Source organism: Silene latifolia, unplaced genomic scaffold (genome assembly GCF_048544455.1).
Source record: "Silene latifolia isolate original U9 population unplaced genomic scaffold, ASM4854445v1 scaffold_20.1, whole genome shotgun sequence".
NCBI lineage: Eukaryota > Viridiplantae > Streptophyta > Magnoliopsida > Caryophyllales > Caryophyllaceae > Silene > Silene latifolia.
Window position 1 is genome coordinate 12912841 of NW_027413163.1, and position 12119 is coordinate 12924959.

At 38.8% G+C, this 12119-nt stretch overlaps 1 protein-coding gene and 1 non-coding gene across 2 annotated transcripts; both read right to left on the minus strand.

Moving 5' to 3' along the window:
* Positions 1-4649: 4649 nt before the first annotated feature.
* Positions 4650-8339, minus strand: LOC141638534 (nudix hydrolase 14, chloroplastic-like). The gene is made up of 7 exons (XM_074447944.1): positions 8090-8339; positions 7434-7539; positions 6632-6709; positions 6333-6425; positions 6135-6227; positions 5513-5611; positions 4650-5131 (listed from the first exon to the last, which is right to left on the minus strand). Exons 1-7 carry the CDS (start codon positions 8305-8307, stop codon positions 4901-4903), a joined length of 918 nt encoding a protein of 305 aa, XP_074304045.1. The 5' UTR covers positions 8308-8339; the 3' UTR covers positions 4650-4900.
* Positions 8340-11743: 3404 nt separating this feature from the next.
* LOC141638584 (small nucleolar RNA R71) lies at positions 11744-11851 on the minus strand. The gene has a single exon (XR_012542131.1). It is a non-coding gene; the product is annotated as a small nucleolar RNA R71 (small nucleolar RNA).
* Positions 11852-12119: the final 268 nt, after the last annotated feature.

Genomic DNA, 12119 nt, shown 5'->3' on the forward strand with positions numbered 1-12119 from the left:
GAGAAGGAGTGTGGGGCACGATTTTGGTAAGTGTTTCGGTTATTATTTCGATAGTTAGCAGCGTTGGCAGAGGGGTTGAAAACAGAGGAGGAGGGTTAGTTTTTGAGACGAAGCTCATGTTGGATAAGTTTTTCGTGTAAAGCTTCAAAGGATATGGGCGTATCACGAGCATGAATCGGTTCAATGACAGCACTTTATTTGCTGTAATTGAGTCCATTGAGGACTTTGTTGGTGATGTCATCGACATCCATAGGGTGTTCTAACTGTGCTAGGTCATCGGTGCATGATTTGAAGGCAGTCATGTAGTCGATGATGGTCATATTGTCGGTGTGCGTGATACTTTCAAGGCGATCCTTGATTTGCAGACGGTGACCACGGGAGGAATTGGCAAATGTTTTTGTGAGCGTGGTCCAAGCATCGTGTGATGTCGGATCATTAGCAATGAGGGCAGCAATAGGAGGGGCAAGGGTTCCAGCAAGAGCACCGAGGATCAATTGATCTTGATGGTACCATGTCGTATAGGCTGGATTAGCTTTGGTCGTGGTTTGGGTCTCGGGTGGCGTGGGATTAACGGTGGGGGTTTTGGGAGGGATAAGGGCAGATCAGTCAAGGAAGGAGAAAAGAGCAAGACCATTCATGATAGTCCTGACCTGAAATCTCCATTGACGGAATGTGACCGAATCCTTGAGTTGGATGCAATTGGCAAAGGTGACAATGGTGAGAGGTTGGTCGGGTTCAGCGGGGTTAACAAGTTGAAGTTGGTTGGCCATTCGGAATGGTTGGTCGGAGAGCACAAAGGACGTGAATAAGGCGTTTTGGAAGGGACGAGTTTTTGTTTGTTGATCGTGAGGATCGGTTAGGCAGATACCATGTAAAGAATTAATGTGATTGATAATAATAATAAATTACACTGTGTACATTATATAGGATACAAGATGTGTGGGAATACAATATAAAACCTAATAACAAATTACCTAAATTACATAATATATGGCTTGATTATAGGTTAGGAAAAGGGAAGATATTTGGAGAATGATTATGAGATAATCATTCCCTGAATTGTAGTATTGACTATGATTGAATATCCTTAATAGGTGTGTCCTAGATAGATACTGTAAGCTACCAATGATAGCTTTATATGTGGTTTCATCTTGAACTGGTTTTGTGGGATTTTGGTAATGGGGTAAGAAAAAGGATTAATTAACGGGAATAATCCAAACTATTGCTCATCTTCTCATATTAATCCGAATTTGATTTTAAGCCACAATAAGCCTTACTATCGACACTTCTTCTCATAATAGACTACGATGACCTGATAAACCGGTTAAATGAATTAACCCCTCACAAACCCACAAGCCTAACCTTTCTCTCTCTGTCTCTCACCATATCACCACCACCATACCCTTCTGATACGGTTGTAGACTCGCATGACAATACTTTTGCATCGTTGGGTCGTAATCTTGTGTTGGCAGAATTGTCGAATTCGAGGGTTCGGTTCGTAAGCTTGATTTCTTATGTTGGATTCCAGTAACCTCTTACCAAGCAATTAAGTTATTGTTTAATTAGTCAATAAAGGGGGATTAATGTCCTATTTAGTGAGTCAGTTATTACCATGCAGTATGGCCATAAATTGGCTATTTTAATTTGTCCTTAAAAAGTCTTTTTTTAGCTTTGAACGTTTGTTATCCTAAGGCTATATATAGCCATGGCATGTAATTTTCTATTCATTCAGTAATCAAATTTTCATTTCAAAAAACAATTGCTTGCTAAGCACAATTTCAGTTTATATTCGAATGCGTTTTGAATATTAACTTTGTTCGTACTCAATAGATCTTGAGTTCGTACGTCATTGTCGAATTATAGGTCTAATTCAACAACTTATCTTCATTACCAACAAATCATACTCGAATTCCGTTCGCGTATTTCTTTTAATTTTCGCTTCAGCATTTTAATTCGTATCATTTGGTATCAAAGCCTCGGCTCTCGGATTTCCAAATCCCAGACGGTCCTGTTGGGTGCAATTCCGTTTGGAACAATTCATTCTTTGACATTAACCTTCCACCAATTTTTGATAAATACAATGACGATGGTGGTATTGTCTTGTCCAAGCTACAACCAGGCCAAGAAGAGTGTCGAGGAGGGTGGCTTTTCCCTAGCATCGATCTCGACCATTCACACCATACACCGAGTGAGGCCACGACACAACCAGGCCACGTCAAGGAGCCTAGCCAGCGTCCCACAATTGGCGAGTTACAGCAATCCCTGGTGGCTCCAAAAGTCGAGAAAGGCAAAGAGAAATTCTCCTATCAATTACAACGCAAGGAGAAGAGTAGCTTCAAATTCGTCCTCAAACGGGTTATAAATAACGACCCATTTGACGAATTAGGGCCAGTTGTGAACGAAGTGCAGCCTAGTCGACCCACGCATCATGAGGTCGAAATGAACCCACCATGAGTTGGGTTAAACCCGTACGCTCGGAGGAACAAGGACAAGGCTGCCAGAGCGTCGTTGGTAAGCAAAAAGGAGTCGGTCGGAAGCAATGTCATCAACATGAGGGACACGTCCGACACCGCAACGTCGAAGTTTGTAGGGGTTGATGTTGGGTGGCGTTATGAGCTGCATACTCGCCCTAACAGACGATTTAGGCAAGTAGCCCGCAAAAATAAAAGGCGACGGAATTGAGGTCAATTCCTTCTCAAGAAGGAGGAGATGATGCGAGTGGCGAAACGATAAATTAACAACCACACATCATGAAGAATCAAGACGGGTTTAGAATTAATTAAGTAGTTTAGTATTTCTTATTCTAGTTAATAAAGGTCTAATGGGGTTCGAATATGGGACGTGTGAACTCAAATATGGACTATTTCATAACAGTCTCCTTAAGTGTCGATGGTCGCGTTCATCTTCAAGCTTTGAAGGTTGTGTCGATGTCATGCGTCGATGGTACACAAGAAATCATGGGTCGAAGCTATGGCGTCGAAGAATCCTAAAGCATCCTAATTAGATATTATTATTATTATTAGCATTTAGTGTAGTCTTCATTAGAGTTTATTATAGGTAATTAGTATTATATTAATTAGGCATTAAAACTCTTAATTAGTAATTAAAGGGGGGAATTAAAGGTCATAATGAACGTAGGGTAAGCAGCCCAAAGGGCATATACTAGCTTATAAATAGCTTGCATTTCATATTGTAATCATGCATGATTTTGAACTAAAAACAAAACTACACTTTTTGTCTCTCAATTGAATGTGGAAACGTTGGTTGTGAAACTCGGATTGTTGCGATATCCAAAACTAGTGATTAATTAGGACGCGTTTCCTAATTGTTACTCGATTGGAACGAATAGGTCTTGGTTAGTCAATCTCGTTCATCAAGTTATAGGTCTAACTTGGTGTCTGCTTATCCCGGTTACATTAAAATGAGGCCGTTTCCCGTCACCATCCACCAATAACCAACTCCGGTCTCCGGCCACCTAACAAGGTATGCTATCCCTCTAAAACTGGGGTTTTCTAGTTTCAGAGGATAAATTCCAAACAATTAAAAAATAGATGGAAGATTGAGACTGAGCAAATTAACCAATCGCGAGATCTCTATCGGTATTTGCCCACTGAACCCAACATTAGAAAATTCAGGCAAGTCAACCTGAGTTTTGGTTCCAAGTAGCTAATTTGAGGGACTCTAATACGTTGTAGCGAAGCTCCTTTTATAGTTCTAAAAGCATTGATGGTTGAAACTAACTAGGGTATTGAAGGAGGTGAGTGGATTAATAATGGATATAAAAAAAATCCGATAAAGCACTTGCATTTCATTGAATCCGGATTTTAAAGATGTACGCCAATCTGAGATAAGAAGTGTTTATTATATTGGAGCTTCTTTTCATTGGATTGTGTATAAAGGCTAGCTGATTTTGAACTAGTAATTGACAGTCATGGATAAGCATCTGGGAGAGGCATCACAATTCACACAGTTATCTCTGTTGGAGTGTTGGGTATGAAAGTTAAGCTGGAGTAGTGATGGTGGTGGTGAGTGGTTGTTTCGGTAAGGAGGACAAATACGGTACTTGTAATGATGTTGATTAATATGGGTGTTATGGGGTAATGTGAGGAGATGATTGTTAATGGAGAGATAAGTCATAAGTGTTCTTTGATTGAAAAATGGATCCTAAATGAGAAATTTTTTACCGAATTTTGCAGGTCATAATTTATCCAAGTGCAGTATGAGAAAATGGGGGTAATAGTAGAGTTTATTATGGGTTAAAATGAAGTTCGGATTATTTTGAGAAGACGGTCAATAGTATGGATTATTGTTGTTAAATAATCCTAAAAAAAATCACTTCATATCTCCATTTAGTCGTAAAAAAAATACTCGGAACTGCATCTATTCCATTATAGCCGTGCACTTTCCAAAACTAACCTGTGTGTATTCGTATCATACCATCCATCTAATATGGGCCAGCTATCTCGGTATAACCATTTACAAAATGACTTACACTGCACAACACTAGAAATCCGTCTCCTGGCCCCTAAAGAAAACACTAAATCTCCTAATAGTAGTCTGACCAGAGTTTGTGTCCTAAGACGTTACGTGTACATTGATCTCCATTGAAGCATCAATGATCAATGCTAATGCTGGAGATGGAGCAAGGATTTGATGTTTAGGGAAAGACTATAGATCAAAAGTTTTTCGAGTGCAATTAGTAACCAAGAGATAAGCTTAGACCAATATGAAAATTTCAATAAAAAAATACTCGTACTGTCGTACATATATACCATTGCTTGGAGGGTGGCACCTAACACCTCTTGCTCCAACTACAAAGAATCCATACCAAATCATATCCTGCTCCACACAACTGCAACAACTGCAAATTTAAGTGTTGCCGTGTTGGCTCGAAGTGTGATTAAGATTTTGGGAGCAGGTTTTCCCTCTTGGCCATTTCATAGAGCGCGATAGCCATGAGAACCTTGGCATCAGCTGTTGCACGCCACAGTTGTTTATATGGAACTACACGTACTTTTATAAGCTCCCCGTGATCTTGCAGACCTGTTTTCTTACCTTGTAACTCTTGGATTGTCTCTTTGGCTACCTTCCCTTGATACAAGAAGAAGCTAAGCTCCTCGTCACATCCTCCCTAAGATGCAAAAGGCAAAAGAAAATGACGAGTATTTTTAAAAACTTGCTGAAAATGCTAATTCCTTCCGTCCAACAGTTCAATAACAGTGGTTGTCAGGAAGAATACACGAGCGGTTAGGGAAGCCAAGCCAATGAGAGGCACTCAATTGGGCTTCAAGCTGGATTGGCAGATTTGCTCACCACTCAGCAAACCATCAATTGGTTCATGTGTATTCGTTTCATACTACAGTATTTGCTTAATCTACATCATAATTTATTAAGCGCACGACTGGATACTATGTATTCATATCCGTTTAACAAATCCTGGTTTCAAGTTATGGGAATATGCCACAACGCAAATATGAACACAATAGTCAAAATTCCAGGCCAAAAGACTAACCGGTGAAGGGAAAACTTTACGGCCGGTTGATGGATCCAAAAATGAAGTAAGTTCAACCATGTCTTCTACTTTCAAGTTTATCCCAGTCTCCTCTTCAACCTATCAAGCCATCTTCCATTATGAGTAAACACCAGTACACCACTATTCCACATTAGTATTAATTGACATCAAACAGTAGAAAGCAATACTATATACGGACTAACTTTAATAATAGCTAATACAGGGACATGGCAAACAAATCAACGTGTATATCAGTGATACTATGTGCTGAACAAGAAAACAACAACAACATCATCAGAGCCTTAATCCCAAAATGATTTGGGGTCGGCTGACATGAATCATCCTTTAGAACCGTCCATTGGTGATCGCACACCTCAAGATGTGAAAATATAGAAAAGGAAAAGAAAGTGTAAAAATATTAAAGCTCAGTTTGAGACTCAGAATAGGCGTAATTTAGATTGTTTCACTACTAATGCAGTAGATGTAGTTCAAAATGCAGTTGGTAGCAAACTGGAAAAACTTTTACAGTGGCCTAGAGCTAATATCATGGCACCGCGAAAAGTGAATTTCTACATGAAATGTAATGCCATATAAAGCAAGGTGAAAGAGACACGAGAGGGACCTCACGAACGGCAGTACCCACGAAATCGCCCTGGTCATCATCAAGCATTCCAGCTGGCAATTCTAAAACGAACCGTCCTGTGGGGACCCTAACCTTACACACAAAATATATCTATTAGAGTACAGCTGGAAGCAGCATTCGGCCTGAAGTCGAGTTGATAAAAGAAACACACGATTATTCTAACACACGGAATGGTACCTGTTCTGTAAGAACAGCATAAGTCTCATCCTCGGACTCCAAAAGGATGAGGATGGCCACGGCTGGTCCCCGTGCGAACACTATGCCTGGAACCTATGTCAAATTCAATGGTGATGAGTGATGACAAGTATCTTTTGAAGTATGCAAACGATTCAAGGACTACAGAGTACCGACACATAAATTTTGGCACTTGTATGTTTGATGTTTTAACTAGGCAAACAATGGCCAAACATATTATGCAGTGATAGCTTCTGCCCTAGGTTTAAAGTTTCAATTTGTTACAGATTATGAAGTGATACCTTTTGTCCAATTTCCTTATCAAGAATATCAGCTTTGAACTTGAGAAAACCAACACGCTTTCCGAAATAGTCAACTCCCTGAGACCATGTTAACCAACATTGTTAATAGACATTCTCCCCCACACTAGATCCCGATAAAAGAAGAGCAATCATATGTGACAAAAGCAAAAGCCTTACTGAAATTTAACTTTAGTTCTGTTTGATTTCAGTACAACATACCTTATACTCCGTATAATTCAATCAATTAGTTCAACCAAGGCGATTAAAAAAAGAAGGAAACTCTGGTACACTTCAAATTATATCTAACTTAATTCCCACTAAATGCCATGCAAACAATTAATGCAGACGAGTTAAACATCATCTTCAAATATCATAATTAAGTATGGGAGTAAAAACCAAGAAGGAACCCAAAATCATCACCACAATAATTACTATCTTACGAAATGTAGTTCCAAACATCTAGTAAAACCGGAGTTGTAAAGGAGCTGCTCTAAGTTCTAACTCAGCAATCAATACTTCCGTATAGAGCCTAATTTAGTGAATCATCAAGGAATTCCTTTGTTTGTCTTAACTAAGAAACAGTTCTCATAATTCCCTATCCGTTGTTTACAAATCATATGGCTATCAATAGAAAACCTAGAAGAGGAATTCAATTTCTTCCACTTCCTTTCATTTCCATCTAATTTCTCATAACCAAACAAGGTAGCGAAAAATTTACCTATAACTCATTATTTCATCAATTGGATCAAATACTTATCGAATTTCACAAACATCTAAAGCGAAAAAGTTTCAACTTTCTCACCTGAATGATTACTTTGTTCAAGGACAAAGACCCATAAACCAATGCCCCTTTTTCCGAATTCAAGTTTTTCAGCCATTGCTGAAACAAAGACGAATCAATCGCACTCCTATGATCAAACCCACAAATTATTTCAATCAAAAAGCTCAAAGTTTCAATCATTCCTTAAGAAACAGCAAGTTAGAAGAATCAATCACACCCCTTTGATCAAACCCACAAATAATTGCATTAAAAAAACTCAAAGTTTCAAACTCTCCTCGGAAAAAGATACTTCCCTCCGTCCTGGTCATGTGTTTACCTTAGGCTTTGGCACAAAAATCAAGGATCCATCCTGGTCATTTGTTTACCTTAGGCTTTGGCAAAAAGATCAAGGATAGGGGAGGTGATCATTTGTGGTAATTGTTAATGGATAGATAAGTGGATAATAATGTTATTGGATGATCAAATTACTTCATAGGTAAACAAATGACCCGGACGGAGGGAAGTATCTTAGAAGAATCAATCACACTCTTGTGATCAAACCCACAAATTATTTCAATCTTTAAAAACATTAATTTTAAAATAATCAATTGTACTCCTATGATCAAACCCAGAAATTATTTTACGTAAATAGCTGAAAGATTCAATCTTTATTTAAGAAGGGAAAGAGGGGAACTTGCCTGAAGTCGGAAGGAGTGAGACCGGGTGCAGCAACGATTTGAACGGGTTGACCCGAAAAGGAAATGGTGTGAGTGAGTTGAGAAGGTGACTCGGAAGACATTGTTGAGTTGGTGGCAGAAAATCGGCAAAAGTGTTGCTTTGTCTTCTTAGAGGAGAGTATGATACGAGAGAAGGTTATGGGAGAATGGATACGGTACGTTGCTATTCTTAAGGCCATCGCCAAATCTTGTTGCCCGCAATTCAGCCGCATAATTTCTGAAATTGTTTGAACCCTTAGATTTTTATTATGCACTTATGTATTTTCGTTTCTGTACTCCAAGATTACTTCCTGCATGTCGAATCTTGGAACTAGTTTTTTAGTTCGCGATACGTTTTTAGGCATTTAGAAAACATATCATTATTCTGCACAATCAATGTTTCATGCTACCAGACATGTAATATCAAATTTGCTTCTATGGGAGGTACTAGTCAATCAACCTCTTCCCATCAAAAGCTTTCTTATTTACTCGTTGCTTGCATTCTTATGAACTGTTGCCTTCATTCTTACTAACGGGCATGTGTGTGTCGACCGTTGATGATCGAAACTAGGATCCCGACACACGCAAACCGAGACCGATTACGAATGCACTAGTGGACGATCCCTCACTAGTGCTTGGTGCTCTCACTTGCATTCCGTCGCGAGATTAGACAAGGGTGCGCGTCACGTTCCGGCTCAAAGTATGGACCGTGACATTTGGTCAGAGTCCGGTCTTCACGACGAGCTGGTGCATACGATGACGGGAAAGACCGCAGAACCGAGTGAGAACAAAGGAGAAACTAGGGCCAGGGTGTTGGCCTTAGAGAAGTTGTTCGATGAAAAAATTCCATATTTGGAAAGACTCGTGGTGAGTCTGAAGAGAACTCACCAAGCTATAGACGAGACGGTAAAGGGGCATGAGGCTCGCTTTGAAGCCGTAAACGAGACGGTAAAGGGGCATGAGGCATTGATCCTGCATGAGTTCGCGGAAGAGATAGCCTACGTCCACGAGAGATTACAGCTCGAGAACATGAGTAATACATTGATAAAAATGGTCGCATACGGGACTTTGCTTGGATCACAAGTATAGTGGGGCGAGAGACTCGAAAGAAGTTGATAACTTCCTCTTCGACACAGAGCAATTCTTCCCAGCGAGTGCACTCGACGAGACACTGAAAGTCACTACTGCAAGTATGTATCTGATCGTTGATGCCAAACAATGGTGGCGCTCCAAATACGCTGAGATTGAGGCGGGGATCGTGTTGTTGGAGTCATGGGACGACTTCAAACGACTCTTTAAGGAACAATTCTACCCAGATAACACCGACTTCTTAGCTCGAAGAAAACTCAAGAGTTTTCATGTGTCCATTTTATATATGATTTTACCCCATATTTTAGCTCTATTTTACATATCATTTGCATTAATGTTAGTGATTTATTGAGCTAATTCTGTGTTTTAGTTGTGTTTGCTTGCTTTCATTGTGTTTTGTAAGAAATCAAGCTTTTAGTAGCTTCTTCCCGTCAAGGTAGCAAGCACACGAGTTCACGAGGCTAAAAAGACTAAGCATGACTTTGGAAGGGCATTATGGAGAAGAAATAACAATCTCGAGCATGATTAGAGATATGGGTTGATGCACAAATAAGAAATGGAAATGAAGCCAAAAAATGAAGTCCTTAGGATGCTCTTAGGATACTCTTGTGCAATTAACCGAAAGATTAAAGACGAGTTAATACCTCACTTAGGATTCCTCTTAGCAATTAATCAAGAATTTAAGAGAAATAGCCCGGATTCCTGTAACCCCGATCGGGGTGGCATGTCTCCGATCGGGGCTCCCCTGTCCATAAATGTTTATGTTTTGACTTTATTTTACTATAAATAGGGGCCTTAATCCGTCATTAAGGGATATCTTTTTACACTCTCTTGTACCTTTCATATAGCCTTAAGCACAAATTCTCTCTAGTTTTCAATAGTTTACATTTTATTAAGCATTTGGTTCTTAGTTAAACAATCTACATTTTGTTAAGCATTTGGTTCTAATAATACAATCTTTCCATTCCAAGTTACTTGTATTTGTTATTCAAGCAATTCTTATTCAAGTTCCAAGTTCCTTATTTCGGTAATTTTGATTCTAGTTTGTTACGTTATTGCATTTTCTATTATAGTTGTTTTATAATTTATATTTTAGTTATTAGCATTTCATATTAGTTTGTTATCACATTTCATTATCAAATTATCATCACTAGTTTATCATTACCATTCCATTTTACATTTATCATATTTATCATTTTACTAATTCATATGTTATTTCTATTTTGTTTATTCATAATTTCTTTAAATTCATTTAGTTATATTTTCATTACAATCATGTTTATTAACTCATACAACATTAGTTTTATTTCCATCATGAGTGAGTAGTTTCATATGTCTAGGGAATAGGGAAGCCATGCATAATTAGTATTTGTAAATGTTAAATTAGGATGATATAATATTGTTTTAATAGTTTCTATCACATGCTTAATATAACTGCTAATCTTTGGTAATTGATCACTATCTTAGATTAATTTGTTAATTCACTTTTATAAGTCGAGAGGCACGAAAATGAATTAGGCAAAGCATGTTTTAGTAGACCGAACCTAGCCATAGCGAGAGCTCGTTATGATCCATTCTTTTTTTTTTATCAATAAGGCCGAGAGGTGGTTGTCATAAGACCTAAACAATTAAACAATGTTATCATTTCCGAGTTTAACTTGAACATCTATTTACATTTACATGTGTGACCCGACTCCCCTAAGACTCTTTTAATATTATTGAATTTACAACATTTTAATTGCAAGTTATCAAACCAAACCAAACAACCACATGAATCGACCTAGATTGATTTCTATTCATAGCATTTCAATAACCAATTCTCGTCTCCTTGTGTTCGACCCCTTTGTACTACATTCATTTGTGTCTAGGGAAATTTATCTTTGATTAGGTGTACGACAAAGCCTTATGCCCAGGTCTAAGCCCGATTGGGGAATTAGATAGATTGTTGTCTTATGCCCAAGTCTTCTCGTATTGGGGAATTAATTTCGCTCAATTCTGAGCCAGAGAAAACCTTACGTAGAAGATGGCGTTTCTGGAAAGAAATTAAAGAAGCCGCTTCTCCCGTGAAAATTGAAAGTGCAATATAGTCTTACTTAGACGATCTTAAAGCTTTTGAAGAGGAGAAGGTTTCTAGTTCATCATCTCCACGAACACCACTTTCACCAATTCAAAAGATGGTGAAACTTTCCGATCATTCTAAGTCCACCGCGGCTATGCTCCCAAGGGGTATCATTACTACCCAAATTGGAGCTACCGAGTTCAAGATCAAACCGGCTTTCATCAACCTTGTGGAGAGGAAGCAATTTGGGGGAGGTTCTTTGGAGGACGATACCAATTTGCATGTTCAAAATTGTTGTGACTATTGCTCCATGATAAGGCAAATGGGAGTCACGCAAGATCAAATAAGAGAGATACTTTTCCCTTTCTCTTTGAAGGATAAGGCCACGTTATGGATCAATAGCCTTGATGGCACCGCTATGGGGATCACCAATTAGGAAATTTTGGCTCTTGCTTTCTACCAAAAGTATTTTCCACTGGGAAAACTCAAACCTTGAGGAGCGAAATTACGGGGTTCCGTCAACAAGGGCTAGAGAGCCTTTATGAAGCTTGGGAGAGATACAAGGACTTGAAAAGACAATGCCCACATCATGGGTTGGATCCTCGGTTCCTAACTATAAGATTCTACAATGGATGTTGTGCCGAGTCCCGAAAAATTCTTGATTCCGCCAACAATGGGCGGTTTGATCAAATTGACACTGATATTTCTCATGCCACAATTGAATCCATGACGCGCAATATGTCAATTCAAAAAATGTGTCAATTAAGGGTAAGGAGGAATCTTCTGATACCTCCGTTTTAAAGGCTAAAATTGTCTTGCTTCAACAACAATTGGCGGATCGAGATGCAAGTACTTCTCTTCATC